The 18,504-nt window shown below is 53.6% G+C and overlaps 8 protein-coding genes across 8 annotated transcripts; 4 read left to right on the top strand and 4 right to left on the bottom strand.

The window, feature by feature from the left end:
- Nucleotides 1-69: 69 nt before the first annotated feature.
- Nucleotides 70-1,438, top strand: N7459_001024 (RMD1 family protein; the record flags this gene model as incomplete). The annotated part of the gene is made up of 2 exons (XM_056940209.1): nucleotides 70-405; nucleotides 464-1,438. 2 exons carry the CDS (start codon nucleotides 70-72, stop codon nucleotides 1,436-1,438), a joined length of 1,311 nt encoding a protein of 436 aa, XP_056804489.1.
- A 130-nt stretch (nucleotides 1,439-1,568) lies between these two features.
- Nucleotides 1,569-3,268, top strand: N7459_001025 (uncharacterized protein; the record flags this gene model as incomplete). The annotated part of the gene is made up of 3 exons (XM_056940210.1): nucleotides 1,569-2,008; nucleotides 2,070-2,364; nucleotides 3,125-3,268. 3 exons carry the CDS (start codon nucleotides 1,569-1,571, stop codon nucleotides 3,266-3,268), a joined length of 879 nt encoding a protein of 292 aa, XP_056804490.1.
- Nucleotides 3,269-4,739: 1,471 nt separating this feature from the next.
- ace2 (putative C2H2 transcription factor (Swi5)) lies at nucleotides 4,740-6,851 on the bottom strand (the record flags this gene model as incomplete). The annotated part of the gene is made up of 2 exons (XM_056940211.1): nucleotides 4,740-6,229; nucleotides 6,287-6,851. 2 exons carry the CDS (start codon nucleotides 6,849-6,851, stop codon nucleotides 4,740-4,742), a joined length of 2,055 nt encoding a protein of 684 aa, XP_056804491.1.
- A 1,595-nt stretch (nucleotides 6,852-8,446) lies between these two features.
- N7459_001027 (ubiquitin-ribosomal 40S subunit protein eS31 fusion protein) lies at nucleotides 8,447-8,657 on the top strand (the record flags this gene model as incomplete). Its single annotated transcript, XM_056940212.1, has 2 exons — nucleotides 8,447-8,509; nucleotides 8,568-8,657. Coding segments are annotated over 2 exons (153 nt in total), but the record flags the coding sequence as incomplete, so codon positions are not given.
- Nucleotides 8,658-8,944: 287 nt separating this feature from the next.
- Nucleotides 8,945-10,520, bottom strand: N7459_001028 (glycoside hydrolase family 18 protein; the record flags this gene model as incomplete). Its single annotated transcript, XM_056940213.1, has 6 exons — nucleotides 8,945-9,670; nucleotides 9,739-9,788; nucleotides 9,858-9,887; nucleotides 9,942-10,195; nucleotides 10,254-10,354; nucleotides 10,479-10,520. The coding sequence occupies 6 exons, from the start codon at nucleotides 10,518-10,520 to the stop codon at nucleotides 8,945-8,947; spliced, it is 1,203 nt and encodes a 400-aa protein (XP_056804493.1).
- A 2,636-nt stretch (nucleotides 10,521-13,156) lies between these two features.
- N7459_001029 (uncharacterized protein) lies at nucleotides 13,157-13,829 on the bottom strand (the record flags this gene model as incomplete). The annotated part of the gene is made up of 3 exons (XM_056940214.1): nucleotides 13,157-13,448; nucleotides 13,518-13,749; nucleotides 13,817-13,829. The coding sequence occupies 3 exons, from the start codon at nucleotides 13,827-13,829 to the stop codon at nucleotides 13,157-13,159; spliced, it is 537 nt and encodes a 178-aa protein (XP_056804494.1).
- Nucleotides 13,830-15,366: 1,537 nt separating this feature from the next.
- prs2 (proteasome core particle subunit alpha 1) lies at nucleotides 15,367-16,449 on the bottom strand (the record flags this gene model as incomplete). The annotated part of the gene is made up of 5 exons (XM_056940215.1): nucleotides 15,367-15,753; nucleotides 15,827-16,039; nucleotides 16,100-16,194; nucleotides 16,298-16,360; nucleotides 16,443-16,449. The coding sequence occupies 5 exons, from the start codon at nucleotides 16,447-16,449 to the stop codon at nucleotides 15,367-15,369; spliced, it is 765 nt and encodes a 254-aa protein (XP_056804495.1).
- Nucleotides 16,450-17,217: 768 nt separating this feature from the next.
- Nucleotides 17,218-18,144, top strand: N7459_001031 (aromatic alcohol reductase; the record flags this gene model as incomplete). Its single annotated transcript, XM_056940216.1, has 1 exon — nucleotides 17,218-18,144. The coding sequence occupies one exon, from the start codon at nucleotides 17,218-17,220 to the stop codon at nucleotides 18,142-18,144; it is 927 nt and encodes a 308-aa protein (XP_056804496.1).
- Between the last annotated feature and the right edge of the window lie 360 nt (nucleotides 18,145-18,504).

An 18,504-nucleotide genomic window follows, 5' to 3' on the forward strand; every position in this document is an offset into this window, starting at 1 on the left:
GGGGTTCCTCGGCTCTTCACAGCAATGACATCGTTTCTTCTTCTCTTCTTTGACTCCCGCGCCACCACCATGTTTGCCAGGGCGTCTGTCTGCTCCGCATGTAAGCGGCCAATGCCCCTACGTCTTGTGAAGCGACCGCAGAATCAATATCTTCATGCGTCGCCAGCATTGGAGCTCCCGCGCCGCAAGGATTTCTTCTCGTCCAATGCCCACTTGGCGCAAAAGCAGCTCAACAAGAGCGAGGCATCGCCTGAGAACTTAGACCCCCAGAAGCAAAGAAGACGTGGTGTACGTTCACCGGCGGCCCCAACTTCTCTTCGACGAGTTGCAGTGGAAGCACAAAGATCGAGGGATGGGTTTCTCTCCAAGGCCCAGCTCAGGGAGCAGGGCATACATCAGACTAGGGTAAGTTTTACCCATATAATGCTACAAGCAGCTTACTAACATCGCTTCTATCACACAGATTGTAACCGCCTACGCCGTTGCCGAACAATTCGATATACGCAAAGTCCGAGACATCTTGCAAGAGAAAGGTTATGAACCAGATCCGTTGCACACAGGACTTTTTCCTCAAGTCGTCCACGTCCAAATACCAATCGATTCCATACGCAGAGTTGGAAATCCATCAACAGCAGACCTCCCGTCCAGTGAAGTCGGTGATGTCTTCGTCTTTCCGTCCGGCACAGTGGTAGCGTGGGCGCTGCCGGAGGGGTTTACATCCTTTTTGGCAACCAGAACTCTGCTCCCTGCCGCCGATGGGGCCCATATTGATGACCTGGAGACAGAAGATCTTGAGTTTGTTGAGGACCCTCAGCGAGAAAACAGCAGCATCAAGGGAGATACAATCATCCTAGGGACCAAATCCGGGAATGAGGGACCGGAGGTTTCCCTCGCAACGCAACAATCCATTGACACGGTCCTGACAAAAGTTGCTTTCTCTTCAGGCTTGGCTCGAAGTACCAAGCTTGCAGTTCTTGAGAGTCTCTTGTCGAACTATTTCGAGTCAACCCGCACCATCCCCACCCTTCTATCGCAAGGCTCTCGATTGCCGTACACGCGGGACTTCATTCTCCGCAAGACAGGGCAGCTGCTCAGCGTGCGCGCCCAGCTCAACCTCTACTCAGAGCTAACGGACTCTCTTCCCGATATTTTCTGGGACAGTCGACACGAACTCGGTCTAGAAGGTTACTATGAACAGGTGGGCCGGGCCCTAGACGTAGGGATCCGCATCAAGCTCCTAAATGAGAAGATGGACTACGCGCAGGAGATTGCAAGTGTCCTGCGCGAGCGTCTCAGTGAAACCCATGGCCTTCGGCTTGAGTGGATCATTATTTTGCTCATTGCCGTCGAGGTGGGCTTCGAAGTCCTGCGGTTATGGAAGGAAAGGGTGCATGAGAAAGAGGAAAATTCGCGCAAGCGGGGTGCCTCGATCATCTGAGCGTTAAAATGTGCGCCGCGTAACGAATCGTTGAAATCCCTAGGTAGCATCTCACGAATTTAAGATACCCCCATTCCGCTCCAAAGTTGACTCGTGATACATGACTCGCGCTCGTAGATGATCGGATCAGATGATCACTTTAGTCATCGTGGTCAACCGCCGCGGCGATAACAACCCGATAACAACACCTACTCCCGTCCATCGATGCTATTCGTCTCTCCTTTACTTAAACACTGTGACCCCTGTCGAAGCTTCAGTCAACTTTGCTGAAGTATCTGCGAACTCACCCACCGCCATGTGGGGATTATCGCAACAGCCTCTGGAGATCCCAGGCCCCCAGAAGCTCCTCAAAACCGTAGGCTCGCTATGGCTGTCATCGCAGACAGACAACAAGCCCGCTCCCGGCGTCTCCACAACATGTTCTCAATCTGAAGTCAGCTGCCGGACCAAGTATCACGGCCAGGATACCTGTTGTTTCAACTATCCGGGTGGCCAAATGCTCCAGACACAGTTCTGGGACGTTGACCCAGCGGTCGGTCCTGATGACTCTTGGACTATTCACGGGCTCTGGTGAGGTTTCACCAAACTTCAAAAGAGACTTGGAAACTTTATTTGAATTAACAGACGCCAGGCCGGATCACTGCAATGGCGGGTTTGATCAATTCTGTGACTCCAGGCGCAAGTACAGCAATATCTCGCTGATTTTGGTCGACTCTGGCCGCGGAGACTTGCTCGAGTACATGAGCGAGTACTGGAAAGACTTCCGCGGCGATGATGCAAACCTGTGGCAGCACGAGTGGAACAAACACGGCACCTGTGTTAGCACCCTCGAGACCCAGTGCTACGAAGATTATCTACCTCAGCAGGAAGTTGTCGACTACTTCGACAAGACTGTTGAGGTCTTCCAGCAGGTGCCTTCGTACAAGGTTCGTCTGAGCAGTGCACTGACGCCTGACTTCTTGCTAATTCGTGCATAGTTTCTCGCGGATGCTGGCATCCTGCCTTCCCACAGAGACACTTACGATCTCAGGGACATTGAAGACGCACTGGAACGTGCCCATGGAGCACCTGTCACCGTACACTGCCGGCGCGGTGCCCTCAGTGAAATCTGGTACCACTTCAACATTGCTGGGAGTCTGCAGACCGGGAAATTTGTCTCTGCGAAGCCAGGTTAGCTGAAAATCCGGGGTCTTCCTCGATCAAAACTTTAACTATATTATAGACGGCCAGGTCTCCAACTGTCCCTCCCGGGGTATCCGTTACCCGCTCAAGAGGTCCCAGGGCGAGCCTACTAGGACTACAACACAGGGCTCGGAGCCGACGGCCACCGGGATTCCTTTCGTGGGGAGAGGGAATTTGATGGTGTCGACTTTGAACCAAAGACGGGGGTGCATTATCAGCTACGGCACATGGTATGCGGCTGGAACCTGTGCTACCTTCCACGCAGAGGCGGCCTCAGGTGCGTATCCACTTGCGGGTGTATCCTTATGACACGGGACGAAAGTTAATCTAGACTCATTTGTAGATGTGACTTTCACCCTGAAGTCGAGCAAAGGGCCTTGTAGCATCGAAGAAGATGCCTTCTCCTGTGATGTTCACGTCAATACCCCCTCCGAATTCACCGTATGTCATTCACATCCTGTGTTCCGTTATTATAAGAGGTTCTAATTACCGATAACAATATAGGTTAAGGACGGCAAGCTCGCCTACGAGGGTAACACAACTTTCTACGCCGACAAGGCGCCCAAGGGTCGAGTGCAGAGCACTATCTTTACGTCACAGGAGGAGCACCCTATTGAGCTCGAGATCACTTGGAAGGACAACAACTAGCTCTAAGAAATTATCTGCATCTGTACTCTGTTGTCATTTCCATGACACGCTGCCGTGTCCAGTTACAATGTGCTATATTTAGACATAAAAGTCGATGATAGGCCGCAGATGTGGCATAAAACTATGTCTACCTATGTTATGGCCCTGACTGTGGAGAGTTGAAACTAGAATTCCACGATTAATGCCTCGAGCACGAGCGATGTATCTACCTAAGTATCCATTGTGCTGAGGTTATGGGCGAATCAGGCAATACCGCACATTGATACGCTACAAATTGGCGCAAAGATAAATCATTGGATTCATCATGATCAACTGCGACTGAATTATGGACGCTGCTTTGTGACACTGAGAACAACAAGGGTCGCAAATTGTCATATTATATCCAGAACAGCGCATTTCCCACATGCAGTCTTGGGCGATCCCACGTTGAATATGAGTTCTACGGCCATATCGGCCATGATAGTCGCAGGACCTTATCACAAGCCTTCTCGGCCAGATAGACATCCAGAATTTGACGCACAAAGTATTATCCCTGGGATGCGGCTCCAAATATGAAAGGTTTTCACTAGACGAGTCACATGCGGCGGAGACGAGATATAGACAAAGTGTCTTTCAAAGAATTGTTGATATCCCGGATACTTCTGCTCCCGCCTCCGAGCACTGAAGTATTCCTAGCCGAAGATATTGGAGAGGATCAGCTATCTACGGCAAAAGCAGCAGTTGATGAACATGTTCAAACCCCTTTCCGGACTTCCCAAAACAAAGTAAAGACCAGCATGAAGGACATCTCAAATCATATTTCTCCAGAACAGAGCAGAGCTCATGGAGTTATAAGGTTAGAATACAGGCCATGAAGATCTAAGCCTCCGTGGCAACGCTTAAAAACAAACAGCCGACAGGAAAGTCCGCCGCAGAGAGCTAGCTACAGATCATTCCATTGAGTCAACCCATGAAGTACATATCAAGAACAAAGAGGGGGAGAATTAAGGGAAATTCGCCGAAGAAATGAAGATCAAAGTGACACGCCAGTGACACCCCGCGAAATGGGAGTCACAAAAAGGCCCGTGTAATCGATCGGGCTATCCAATATAGCAAACCCGAAAGAAATTGACAATAATCAGAAGAGAAAATGTGATACATCAAGGGGGAGTGGGGACCGGGGGTAAAGAAGCAATCAGCCATAACACCCCACCAGAGATCCCAAAGCCGCCAAGGGGAGGCCCTCATCATATGCGCCATGAAGAGAAAGAAGGCAGATGTCCAGAGAAAGAAGCGAGCGTCGTAGCTTGCGCCGTGGAAAGAAAGAAACGCCTGTCTCTTGTCGTGTGTCGTCAGATTGTACAAGCTCGTAGCATTTCGTCGCAAGAATGGTCACGCCAAAGAGAAAAGACATTGCAGGCCGTCTATGTCATACTTTTCGTCGAATAATGCAGATAACGCCAGTTGCCAAGGATCGTGGTCATTTGGATGCTCAAGGATCGATCAGAAATTCATTCGAGAGGGAATCGATTTGGGCGGAGTAGTCCTCGTCAAGAGAACCGAGACCAGGGAATGCCTTGCCGTTCGCATCGTGATAGATGGATGAAGTGAGAGCGAAGTCAGATGCATCCATGTACTGATAGGTGCTGGTCAGGTCTGAGTAGCCAGGGTTGGTAAGGTGATCGAATTCCTCCTGTAGTTGCTCGGACGGATCCTGAGTCATAAAGACATCGATCTCAGAACCAACCGAGGACTCAGCGAGAGTGGGCGCAGTGTGTGGAGAAGACATGTCATAGGGAGAAAGGGCCGGGTCGCTGTAGAGGCTTTCTTGCGAGGACTCCCCAACATTGTTCGGGTGGAATTGTTCGATAGCACGAGCGTAGCGATTGTGAGCCATCTGAGGCGGCGACAGCGGAAGAGGGAGCATGTCGTCTTCGAACTGCTGGGGATTGATAGATTCAATTGGCTGAGTGGGTGACCGGATGTCGTCAATGGCAGCACCGGGAGAGGTAGGGGGCGTGAAAGACGACATGGCGTTGGACGGTGCATAGTTGGGTGAATTGAAGACAGGAGCTTCCTGGAGATGTGCGCTCTCGACCTTGATAGGTGAGATCGACGCTGTCTTCTCTGCAACGCGCTGGCGGGTTCGAGTCGATTTGGTCTGACGAGTTTCCATATCAGGGCGGTTCTTCTTCGGCGGGCGGCCACGCTTGGTAGTCTTTGGGACAAATCCAGAGTATCCTCCAACACACATATCGCGCTGGCGATGACGGGTGAGGGCATCCTGACGAGCAAAGCTTGCGCCACAGGCGCAGGCAAAAGGCTTCCTTCCGGAGTGTGTCTTGAGGTGACGCTTGAGATCGTGGCCGCGCACAAAGTCTTTGCCGCATTGGTCGCACTGATACTGACGGTCATTCAGATGTGTCTGAACATGGGATTTGATGTTCTCTTTGCGGCCGAAGCGGCAACGGCAGCCGTCGTAAAGGCACACCCATTTGCTGTCCGCGGGATCAGGGCCGGAAATGTACTTGGCGATCTCATCACTGGAGACGGAGCTCTCTTTAACCGAAGCCTTGACCCGCGCATCGAGATCAAACTCATCTACAGTCTCGGCGTGCACGTCAAAAGCGGACTTGGTGGCCGAAGACGGGGGTGAAATGGCGCGCTTCTGGCGTTTACCAGTCGGGCTGACTGGCACACTGGCCTTTTGAGGGGAGACTCCGCAGGACCCGGGAGATGGCATGGCAGCAAGCTCGGCAAACGATTCCGAAGGGGAGTTGGCAGGCGATGGCATCTGGTGTTTAACATGCGCAGGGCTGGACCCCATCCCCCCAAGGGAATGGGCTCTTTGCATCTCAGCGGTCACAGGGGTGCGGGGAATGGAGAAGCTTTGGGACTTGGAGGGGGTTTGGTCATTGCTATACATGGAGAAATCAAAAGAACTCTTCAATGGGGTAGACTCGGGTGTAAGGGGAGAGGTGTCTTCACCGAACAGTCAGCGCCCAATCCAAATCGGTAGCAGATCAATATCGAACTTACAGTTAAGGTAGGGGTTGATTTTAGGCGAGATGTCCTCTGGTTGAACAGAGAGGTGTGGCTGCATCGATCGAGCGTACCCACCGGCCTGTTCTTTTGGCATCATGGACTGCTGCTGTGAGAGAAGTTCCCATTGCTTTAGATCCCGCTGCTCCCGTGTCTGGTGCATGCGGTACATGGCATTTCTCACGGGCGCATTGGGATCAGCATTGTCGCTGGCGGACCTTGACAAAGCCGGGGCGCTTGGGGCATTTAGACAGGCAGGGTTGCCCGATGAGGCGTAGATGCCTTGTAGCTCCTCCGGGCTCCACATATATGAAGTCTGATATTGAGCTTGCTGTATCGTGGGAAGACTGGAGGGCGTCGAAGACGATCCGTCCTGCTGCAAACAACCTGGAAATTGCTGCGCAGCAGGGATCGGACGAGAGTAACCTGATTTTTCGTTAAAAAAGTCTCGAAGCTGCGCGACCTTGGTTGATGCGTGTCGTCGATCGACGGCTGGAAGCTGTGAGCCAAAGGAGCCGTAGTCCACAGTCTGGCCGCGACGATGTGTTCGACGAGGCGGCATGGCGGATGTCACTGGTCGGTGCGCGGCTTCGAACGGTGCTGGAGTAGATATTTGACGACGGTGACCGTGGGAGAGTGTTGACGAGGGGGAGATCATGGCTACCCAGCCGCTCGAGGTTCACGTCCCTGTCACAAGTGTCAGTCGGTGAACTCCCAACGAACGCGGACAAACGCAGAAAAAAAAGACGAAAAGGAAAAGTCGCTAGCGCTTCAACAAGCTAAACCACCTCTCGCGGTGCAATGAGTTTTGATATGGTCCTTGTTTCAGAGATGGAGGCTAATATCACCAAAGCCCAGGAATGGTTATGGCGAAGAGCAGGTCGCACAGTCCGGGGAAGAGAGAAGTTGTGGATGTGGATGTGGATGCAAGAACAGGATTGAGGGTCAAGAAGAGCACCGGACTTTGAAGCGGGCCAGCATCGGCGATCTATCAATCGCGCCCGCGGTTCGCATCAACAAGCCGGGGGTTGGCATGGCAACGGGGGAGTCTGGGAAACCAGTGACGACGGTCGATCCACTTCTGCACGCCATGGCCAGCCAGATTGGGAGCCTAGACAGCGTCTAGTCCAGTCGCCCTGGGCCGATGCCCATTTGCCCATCCAGGCCTTACATCTTCGCTCTCTCGTCCACCGCGCCCTGGCTTCGTCTCCCTCGGGAGCTCTGCAAGGGTGCTCGATCATTCGGCGAGGAGGGCCTCGCTTGGTCCCTAGAGAAGGGGGTTGAGCCTCCTGTATTTGTCGCCATGGAGATATATAGCCCGTTCGGGAAGCCATCTGGGTCGATCGGGTTGTGCTCCGCAACTGGAGACGGCGGCTGCGAGATGCAAAAGCGATGTCATTGCCGGTGGTCCTTGTGGCCTAAGGCAGAGATTGAGCCCCGTGAGGGTCGGTCTTATCGATAAGATAGCATGGATAAGCGAGCGTCGGATATTTGATAACCCAGTAGACGATACTAGTCCCAATACGGATGCGGTGTATCTCACGTGACCACACAACGATTTTAATCACCAGCCGAGCCCACAGTGAATTTCTTCCTTCTTGCAAGGTTGAGGAAGACAACTTGTCGAGGTGAGTTGAATCCCAGCGACCCTTTCACATCGGATCTCAGCATCTGGCGCACGATGTGACTATCACGCGCCGGTGCTCTGCCCACTTTGATTCCACACTGTCCAAAATCCCCAACCTCCGACTAACTCGCATCGGCGCAGGCCTTCATCCAAGATGCAGATCTTCGTCAAGACCCTGACGGGGAAGACTATCACCCTCGAGGTGGAGTCTTCAGACACCATTGACAACGTCAAGTCCAAGATCCAGGGTACGAACCGAAACATCCATGTTCACTAGAGAAAGTCAAACCCACTAACTCCTCCGCGCTACAGACAAGGAGGGTATCCCCCCCGACCAACAGCGCCTGATCTTCGCTGGTAAGCAGCTCGAGGACGGCCGCACTCTTTCGGACTACAACATCCAGAAGGAGTCGACCCTGCACCTCGTGCTCCGCCTGCGTGGTGGTGGTAAGAAGCGCAAGAAGAAGGTGTACACCACCCCCAAGAAGATCAAGCACAAGCGCAAGAAGACCAAGCTCGCCGTCCTCAAGTACTACAAGGTTGACGGTGACGGCAAGATCGAGCGTCTGCGCCGCGAGTGCCCTGCTCCCGAGGTATGTTCCGCTCCGTTTCCGCTGTCATCTCCGCGCTTCCGCTAACTCATCTCTTCAGTGCGGTGCCGGTGTCTTCATGGCCGCCATGCACAACCGTCAGTACTGCGGAAAGTGCCACCTCACCTACGTCTTTGACGAGTCCAAATAGATGGACTATGTCTGACTGCGAGATATTTCTGTGATCGTTGAGAGAATAGTGGATCTTGCGGTGGATGTGATGAGTTGATAGGTACTTCTGTCAATACCAAAAAATTTTTCTCATAAAAAAAAGCTCTGGCTCCTGCCAATCTGGATCTCCCATTTTGTAACGACTGGCTGCATGGATGCACTCGGCGTATACACCGTAACTATGAACAATCTCCCAGTCTAAGAATAAACACTCCCCCCCCCCCCCGCGCGCTATGTTACTACCCATCCCCGAACGTGAAGCCATCCCTAATTGTTCGGGAACCCGGCCCGCAGGTTATCATACTTGCTCTCCGGGTAGTCGATCGCATTGAACGTCTGGTCCAAGGCATCCACGCCACCAACCGCGTCCACAAAGGTACCGATCAGACTGCCATCAGCCGCATTGGCCTCTTTCCCACCCTTGTCACCGCTACTCTCCCACCACATGCCACCACCCAGCTGGCGCTGCCGGATCAATTGGGCCTTCTCCCGACCGGCCTGGGGGGTATCATACGAGACCATCATGCGCTCGCCCGAGTCATAGCACCACGAGGCGCCGATATCCGCATCGAACTGCTCATGAGCCCCGGCTCTGGGCAGCGCCTTGTAATCCCACACGCCGTTCTCCCAGCTCCCTGCGCCCACGCCGCTGAACGCGGTGCCCGGGCCGTCGGTGCTCTCGAATGCGCGGCCGTACAGCGGCATACCCAGCACCATCTTGGCCGTCGGCACCCCGCCGACGCTGATGTAGTGGTTGAGCGCGGCGGCGGTGGAGAAGGGCGTCGCGGGCGGGTTCGTGCTTGACGGGTAGATGTTGGCCTGGTGGCCGGCCACCGAGTCCCAGCTGCCGGCATAGTCGTAGGCCATCAGGTTGTAGAAATCCAGCAGGGGGGTCATCTGCGGGAGGTTCAGGCGCTCGAAGTTTCCGGGTCCGGCGGGGCAGGCGATTGTGAGGTAGAACCTGCGGTTCGGACCGGCCGCTTGGTCGAGGCTCTGTAGTCTAGTTAGTGGCGATCTCTCTTTCCCATCTCTTCGTTATGGTAGAGGGGGGAGATCCATACCTGGCGGCACGCCTGGAGCAATTCAACGAAGTTCTGGGCTTGGCCCTCATCTGCACATTGTCAGGGTTAGTCCGTGGATGGGCTGGTCAGTTTTGTACGCCCTGGAAAGCAAAGCTCACCTTGCGGGTACTCCCAATCAACATCAATTCCTTCTCACGAGTCAGCTACACACTCGCACCATGGGGAGCTAGGTCTCAACGCACCGTCAAAGCCCAAATCAAGCACCAACCGCGTGGCCGAGTCGGCGAACTTGGCGCGCCCCGCATCCGTGCAGGCAGCCTGGGCAAAATTGGGCGAGTAAGTCCAGCCGCCAATGGAGAGCAAAACCTTCAGTTTGCGGTGCTGCTTCTTGAGCAGGAAGAGCTGCTTGATGCATCCATAGACATTGTTGCCAGTGTCGTTCCACGAGTCGCTGGGATAGTGTTTCTCAATGTCGGACCAGCTATCGGTCAGGTATCTACGGGTCGAATGTTAACACCGCGCTCAACCTCGCAGGAGACAGACAGAATGCTTACACTTCGCCCGTCTCGGGACGGACATTGGCAAAAGCGTAGAGGATGTGAGTCAGTTTCTCGGCGGGCAGATCTTGCGGGTTGTAGTTGCGGCCGTAGATGGCCTGCGATGTGGGGTTAACATGGATATTCCAATGTTGATCGACCAGTGTAAACACAAAACGGCGGGGAGAGGAAACGGCAAGTCGTCGGCATAAACCACGAAAATTGGAACCGGCGTAAACGTACCCAGTTGACAAAGTAAGCAACCGCTTTCGTTCCTGACGACATGGTGGCTGCAGGAGAGGTGGTACGAGGGAGGTAGGGATTTTGCAGAAAGACAGCCACAAGCAGCACGAACGCAGTGAAATATACAAGCAACGAGAGTCGAACAGCCACGCTGAGAAGTATTTTTTCAGACCGAGATGATGTGGATGTACAGACACGCAAGAATGATTACAAGGTAAGGAAGCAGTTGAGGTTCTGGGTAGATCGAATTTATGTCAAATGGCGGGGTACCTAATGTCGCAGCCTAACTGTTAGCGGATCTGGGTACCTGGGGACAGTACCAAAATAGCCCACGCACGCCACGACGTCATTGGCCAGTGAGGCGTGGCTGTGCACATGTGTGGCTGGGTCAGGCACACCCGCCGCGGTGGCTAAGTATAGAAATCCGTACCTGAGCATGTACTATATGTAGGGGGTCGCAGGTGTCAACAACGCTAGAGCTTGTTAGTCGAGATTGCAATGCGGACTCGAAGACAGATCCCCTGCCATGGCACCGGGAAGCAAGATTTATAGGCCATTCGTACAAACGGGGCGAACCGTGCAGCGTGACAGCTCCACCTGCGCAGGGTCTTCGTGCAACCTGCGATGTCAGTCATGCTGGTTGCAAATCCTGAACTTCTAGTCAAGTTGAGTTTTGCTGTGGTGTGTGTTTTCCGGCTGTTGGGCTACCTGGAGGAGCTGTCTATGGATTTTTCATCGCCTGTGACAATTGCAGAGAGACGCTGGTGGAAGTTGGTCATGAGCCTCCCTTCCAAGGTGGAGGAAGATGAGCACCAGTTGGGCCATGGGAGCCTGAAGGAGAAGGAAGTGGGTGATTGGGGTGGGAGTGCCGAGAGGAAGAGAGATCCACGAGTACATTTGACCTAGACGGGGGAAAGGGATATATCAGATCTTCCTCGACAGCCCATGACAGCTTGATAGCGATAAGGAAATGCCGGAATTGCTGGGTCAGACGACGAGCATCCAGTCTTTCATGTAGGGCCACCGGTCATCGAGTCGTCCTGAGACTGAAACCCAAGTGGCTCGCGTGCTCTCGTCTCCACGACAGATGATCATCTCTCGAGTAAATGTCTGATGCAGACGGGATTCGCGTTGCAAAGACATGAGCTCCCGGACCCGGTGATGTATATCCCGCTGAGAAGAGCCAATGAGTTGGGTGTTCCTAGGGAGGAACCGGTCGGTCATTCGGCCGAAGAGTAGGCAGATATATCCGAGCCTGTCGGGTGGGCTTGGAACCAGATCCTTCCCCAACCATGCTCTGCAACAATCTATCGAGTCCTTCCCTAGGCTAGCACCAAATCGAGGGATTGGCCCTTGTTCTTGTAGACCCCTGGAACCATTCATCCCACACAGTGGAGCAAAGAGTGGGACGGGGGGCAAAAAGGGGAAAACGAGGAAGAAAAAAAAGACGAAAAGGAGAAACCTGAGGCAGCTGAAACCCAACGCCACCAGGCCTGGAATCTCAGGAATCCACCGGGTAAGGTTAACAGGGGAAAACAGGCAACGTCGCGGTCTGATTGGCCTGGAAAACGAGCAAAGCGAAACGGCCACGACCAACCTCAGCTGAACTCGAGCCGACACGCGCCCGATCGGCGCGCCGATTGGCACCGCGCAGGCCCGACTAAAGAGCCTCGGATCCTCCGAGCCCCCACTTCGCGCGTGCAGAATGGCATCTCAACATGTCAACCCGGATATGTTTGCCCGGCACCGGATGTCTCGACGTGGAGCGGGCTGCAGGATCTCAACTGCCGCGATGCACTCTGCACCCGCGGATCCACTGCGCTTTCAGCTGGTATGTCTGCCTCGAGTCCCAGGTGTCTGGTTCCCCGTCTGTGCACGGCGGCCAATCGTCGTCGCGGGATGCGTTGTCCTGGTATTCCTGGGCCGTGGCCCCTGCGTGATCGGTTCGTTCCTGGTGGACGTTGCATGGTGCCCGACTCGTCAGTTCTCCGCTCGGCTTCGACGGGTTGCGAAAGTACATGCTCGCACTCCAACCGGCTCTCTTCAACCAGGTGGGGACCGACCCAAGCATGTTAGTAGGGTTCGGCCAAAGTGGGTTGTGGAGTCTCTATACTGCGCTACACGCCTCGCGAGAAGTACATCATCAAGAGTCAAATGGAGACTTCGCCCGTTCCCATGGAGCTATAGAAGGTATCGGCCATGAAATTGACAATGTAATGGGAAATCCCTCGCCGGGAGGGAATAGGATTCAAAAATGTTTCTAGTCTTTCCACCCAACACACGCACACTGAAATCCAGAACGCCGTCGAGCTCAAGCTACATGCAAGCCCCAACAATCCAGCCAAAAGACCAATATCGCAGAACGAGAGGGGATATCGTCGCCATGCTCCACAGAAACCCAAATTTGCTTTCTCCTGCTCCCATTTTTCTTCTTTTTCCTTTTTCGTGCTGTCATGCACACTCAAGGCTCGCGACCCGCGCTGTACCCGCCGAGTAAAAAAAAAAAAAAAGTAGCAATGAACGGAAACGAAAGAAGAATCATACAACCTAAAAACCCAACCCGCAGCGTATGCTTCCAGAAAAAAAAAAAAAAAAAACAAAGAAAATTAGTAGAAACGACCAGGCAGTACACTCCGACGTCCGAGTGTTCTTGTGTCTGGTCGCATCTCGTTCGTGCATTACCGCCCCTGTATCCAACGCCGCATCGTATCTAACGAAGGATCGTCGTCAAGCCAATGACCTGCCCGCAGGTCGGCGGCTCGGAGATCGGCGACGACGTGCTGGTCTGTAACACGCGCCAGCTCCTGCTGCAGCGTTATGCCGGCATTCTTGAGGGCGGCTGCATGGGCCGGCGTTGGACGTTGGCCGCGCAGGATGGTCGCCCGCGTCATGACCCAGCGCCGTGCAGCCGCGGCGCGCAGGTAGATTTTATGGGCTTGGAAGCGGCGGGCGCTGCTGTCGATGATGACTCTGTCGGGTGTTAGAGATGCTGCAAAAAGAAACGTAAAAAAAAAAGGCAAATTCAATCCAGGCGGGTACCTTTGTAGTTCTGCTCTTTCTGTTTCGGGATTGCCTCGTCCGGTGACTGGGCATGGATGGTAGTTGGCTGCCATGAGATTCTGGGCAGCTGCGAGGCATTCGCGGAGCACGGCGAAGCCTTCTTCGTAGTATTCGTCCGGTCTTGCATCGACATTCTGCTGGGGGATGTGCATCAAGAGAGTGCGGTAGTCGTTGATGAGCTCGGCCACTCGCACTGCGCGGGCCTGGTTGACTGGCTCGCTTGCGGATCAGTATCCCATATGGATCAATTGGGGTCGGGAGGCGAGGTGTGTGCTCACGTCCGTCTGCCATCGAGTCGTGTCGGAATTATATAAACAAAAATCGTAGACAGAGTTCTAGCAAGGAAGGAAGAGTCGTGAAGCGGATGACATCAATAAGACACAAAACCAATGAATGAGAGTATTGGAAGGAGGGAAGGCCTATCAAAGGAAGCAGCAGAAAGCAACGGCTCGAGTGATGCTCAATGGCATTGAAGAGGGACGGCGTGGGTGAGTCTTTATAGTTGATCAACTACGAGACGGGAGCTTGGCCTCCTCCCCGGTGCCCCCAGTCTCCATACTAACAGCCAGAACAAATCTCGAACGGACAGAGGTCCAAGAACAGCCAGAGCCACAGCCCTTCCAAGCCAATCAAATTGGAAGATAGAAAATACAAATCTAACCAAGAAAAAAAAAGGAATTATCCGTGTCCGTGACAGCGGAGACGAACGTCAGGAGGATCATCGCCGGGCATGGCGGGCTGCGCCAATCGACGGTGAGGATGACGGGTTCACGCAGGCCGAAGTCAAGCACAGCTGGAATGCCAGGGGTGGACAGGGCCACACGATAGCTCCCGAGAAACCGTCAACGGCAAAAGCCCATGGATCAGGGTACATGAAGAAGCCGAAAAAAAAGACACTTCATGGATGAAGTGAACCCCACCGAAGGTCGGAGTGGAGAGCCACGGTGGGCTGGGGGCTGAACAATGCCTAGCGCGGCATCGCTGCGATCCCAAAAAATGGGTTCGTGGAGCAGCGAGGAGCAATGACCGGATCCGAGATTAGGTTCTTGATGAGACGCCGATGCACCAGAATGATTGGATGACGCCCGGCGAACGGGCTAAGCGGGGGGAGGAAATGGTTGACAGGATGATCGGGCTAGCGACACACTAAGGCTCGTGGCACTCCATCGTGCATACACCCGACTTGGATTTCCCAAAATAAGCGACGGGGGTGGCGGATTCGAGCCTGCCGAGGCCATTAGGGCCAGATTGAAACAATGCGTTCATCGCAAACGTCCGGTTTGTGCGTCGTGGCTCGATCTCAGCTCGACGATCGAGGCCCCAGCCACCCCGAGCCACATGTGGCGCCCGGCGTCACAGCTGAGCCGGTTATGTGTGGTGCATCCTGCGTACAGAAGTGAGTGAGGGAGTCATGGAGGACAAAGGACAGGCCGCAGATGTAGAGCACAGAGCACAGAGCAGAGACGCACGGCACCCTCCTTACCTGCACCTGTATAGATCCCATCACTCACAACTGTGATCCATCTCTTGCAACGGTGGCGATGGTACGATTCCGCTGCTGAGGTGGTAGTGTCGGTTGCGAAGCCATGCGCCAGCCACGCGCCAACCAAGGGCAAGCATAGCGGTCGGGATTGCAGGACAGGCGCCGTTGGCCGCTGGGTGTGAAACACGGCCGAAACCGAAACCTTGCAGGAAGCACAAAAATTCCAGTGGAGTTGTCATTCGTTCGTTCTCTCTAAGGAAAAAAAAAACCTCCCCTCCGTCCACTCAAACTTCAAATCTGTCGAGCTCCTTTCTCTCAGCTTCCCTTCTGCAGAATGGGGCCCGCTCAGTCCTTCTCTGCTATGGCCTGCAGTCGTTCATCAATCTCCTCCTCTGTGAGAGCGCGGAACCCTGTAGTTGTGCCCTCTTCACCCTCCTGCCGCGGTCCGCCCACGATTCCGATTTCCAGCTCGTGTTTCTTGAAGTCGACACTCAGCACGTTGCTCAGAGCAGTGATTCCCAGCTCCACCACTTCCTCCCAGTTGCCGGGGGCGGCATCCTTGTTCTTCAGCTTCTTCTCCAAGTGGTTCAGCGCCTCCTGCTGCTTGGGTCCCGACGCCGTCGCCTTATACCCGACGTAGTAACCGGCCGGGTCACACTTGTAAAGCTGCGGGCCCTTCTCGTCGTCGACGGAGATCAAGGTCATAGCCACGCCGAGTGGTCGCATGTAGGCCTGGATGAAAACGCAAAGGACCGGAGGTTAGACAAAATCATACTGCTCGTCATTGGCGGGAGGGAAAACTCACACGTTGTGTGTAAACCTGGTTGATATTGGCCAATCGCTTCGCCAGAACATCGCAGGGCATCTCGTATCCGAACTTGTACCGGAACTCGGCAGCCTCACCACGGGCCCGATCGACGGACGCACGGGCATCTGCTATGGAGCCCGTCATCACGCAGCCCACCGAGGGCGAGAGCTTGAAGACATGTGAAACGGAGGACGGGTCGATGAGTTTGTCCTGGTGGGAAGGGAGTCAGTATGGCGTACTCCATAGCCGCAGAACAGATACGATTCTTACAGCAACTTTCTTTTGGGAGAGCACCACGGCACAGTCCTTCCCCCGCACACCGATGGAAGTGATATTGGCGGAGGTGATGGCCTTGAACGCATATTCTGGAGTGCCGATGGTAAGTCAGTGGACACGATGATGGGGGCATTGCCCGCGGCCGGCGAGAGGAGCGGGACCAGGGATCCGGTAGGGGCTCAAGGCACATACCGACTTGGTACAATCGACCCTGGTCGGAGAAGATGGTAATATGTCTGTCGTAACCTGCGCTTCCTGATGCGGAGAAGGTGGGTGTCAGTCGGTGTTTGAGGTCATGGGGCTGGTTGGAACTGGCAGCAGTATATGGAGTGCGTACCAGACATGATGGTAGATTATATGGGTTCTTTTAGAAGAAAAGCAACAGAATAGCAAGTTTGGAGAAAGAGAGGGCGAGGCAAAGATGGGTGGGAGGATTGGCAGTGACGCGTGCTGGAGGAGCCTAAGCTGGAGCTTGTGCTGGTGAGCTCGAGACCTCACCGCCTTCCTCAATCAGAACTCTCTGTATAGACCAGCGTTGATCAACGGAGGATCCTTAGGTCCTTACTTGATTTCCTCTATTTCTTTCCTCCTTCCATCAATGCTCAGACTTTGTCGGTTTTTGCTCACTGAGCAGAAATAAGCACGCCCTCTCTGATCTGCTTGGTGATTATTATGTAACCACTCTTATCACCGGTGCCCTCTAGGTAACCTCGCCTAGGTCGAAGATGACGCTTAGCTGAGCAGTCTGACCTGTTACCTAGGTATGTAGTGCTAGCATAATTACCGCAGTATCAGGTTTTACCTCTTCTCCCTGTCTCAAAACCTCCTAAACAGGACGAAATTCTGTTAAACATATCGCCTACCTTCGCTCGAAAAAGGGCTTTACAACCTGCTATCTTTAGGTAGGACTACCTAGGTAGTCTCTGGAGATTATTACAACAGCAAGTAACAGCTAGTTACCTACATACCTATTACCTAGGTAAGTACATAGGTCGGGATCTCATATTAATAAGCCTCGGTTTTAAGAAGCCGAGTCGGATTTAAAGTGTACAATAAAACATCAGAGCGTAGTCGTCTAGTATCTAGACCTTTATTCTTCCTTCAATCAAACCATGACGGAGACATCACAGAAAATCCTTGTAATCGGAGCCGGAGAGCTGGGCTCCCAGGTATTGCATTCCCTGGTCCAACACCACCGCCAAGTGAGAGCTGTGGCTGTCCTACTGCGTCCCAGCAGTATCTCATCTACAAATCCCTCGAAGCAGAAGGAGATCAAAGATCTACGCAGCCTCGGCATTCACCTGGTTTCTAGCGACATTGTTGCAGACCCCGAGTCTGCCCTAGCGTCTATTTTTGCGGACTACGACACAATAATCGGCTGCACCGGTTTCGCGGCCGGGAAAGGCGTCCAGGTGAAAGTAGCTCGTGCGGCTTTGGCAGCTGGAACGCTACGGTTTATCCCTTGGCAGTTTGGAGTCGATTACGATGTCATTGGGCGCGGATCGCCCCAGGATCTCTTCGATGAGCAGCTCGATGTTCGCGATCTGCTGCGATCGCAAACAAAAACCCGCTGGGCAATCATCTCCACGGGCATGTTTACAAGCTTCTTGTTTGAGCCATCTTTTGGCATTGTCGATCTGCAGAACGCGACAGTATCTGCGCTAGGAAGTTGGGACAATCGAGTCACTGTCACTACGCCCGCAGACATTGGTAAATTTACCGCAGAGATTGTACTCGGAGAGGAAAGCGAGGCCCTGTTCACGAACCGCGCGATTTTTGTTGGGGGGGATACTGTCAGCTATGAGCAGCTTGCGGATCTAGTGGAGAAGATCACTCAAAAGCCCGTGAGAAGGAATATCATTGCTGTCCCCGACGTCCAAGCTGCTTTAACGCGGGACCCAGACAATGGGCTCCTGAAGTATCAGGCAGTATTTGGCCAGGGTCGGGGCGTTGCATGGGATCTTGCAAAGACGTGGAATAAACAGCGAGGCATGCAGGCCCAGACGGCAGAAGAATGGGCCCGAGACAGCCTACTGTGAGTGCCGAGGATATTCAAGGCTTGTCCGATGTACAGATTCGACGGTGCCATTACTTGTAGCTAGCATTTAGCGCCTGACAGGCTATTCTTATCCACTGTACCAATGTTGGGATGCAGTCGGAGTGATTGAGCGGTTCGATCCAATTTCTGAGATTTCCAACATTGCATGGATATATTTTGTTTTTGTTTTTGTTTATTTTTTTTTTCTCTCGATCCAAGCCACTGGTTCAATCTCAGTGGAACTTGCGATTGCCTAAACTAACGTCAATACAGATTGATGGCGGATGCCTGAGGTTTAGAGCAGCTCTCAGTTCGCAAGATCTTCCATCCTCCCTCCTTCTCTCCCAGTGCACTCCGTTTC

This window comes from Penicillium hispanicum (genome assembly GCF_028827665.1).
Source record: "Penicillium hispanicum strain IBT 35686 chromosome Unknown utg000001l_segment0_segment0, whole genome shotgun sequence".
Lineage (NCBI taxonomy): Eukaryota > Fungi > Ascomycota > Eurotiomycetes > Eurotiales > Aspergillaceae > Penicillium > Penicillium hispanicum.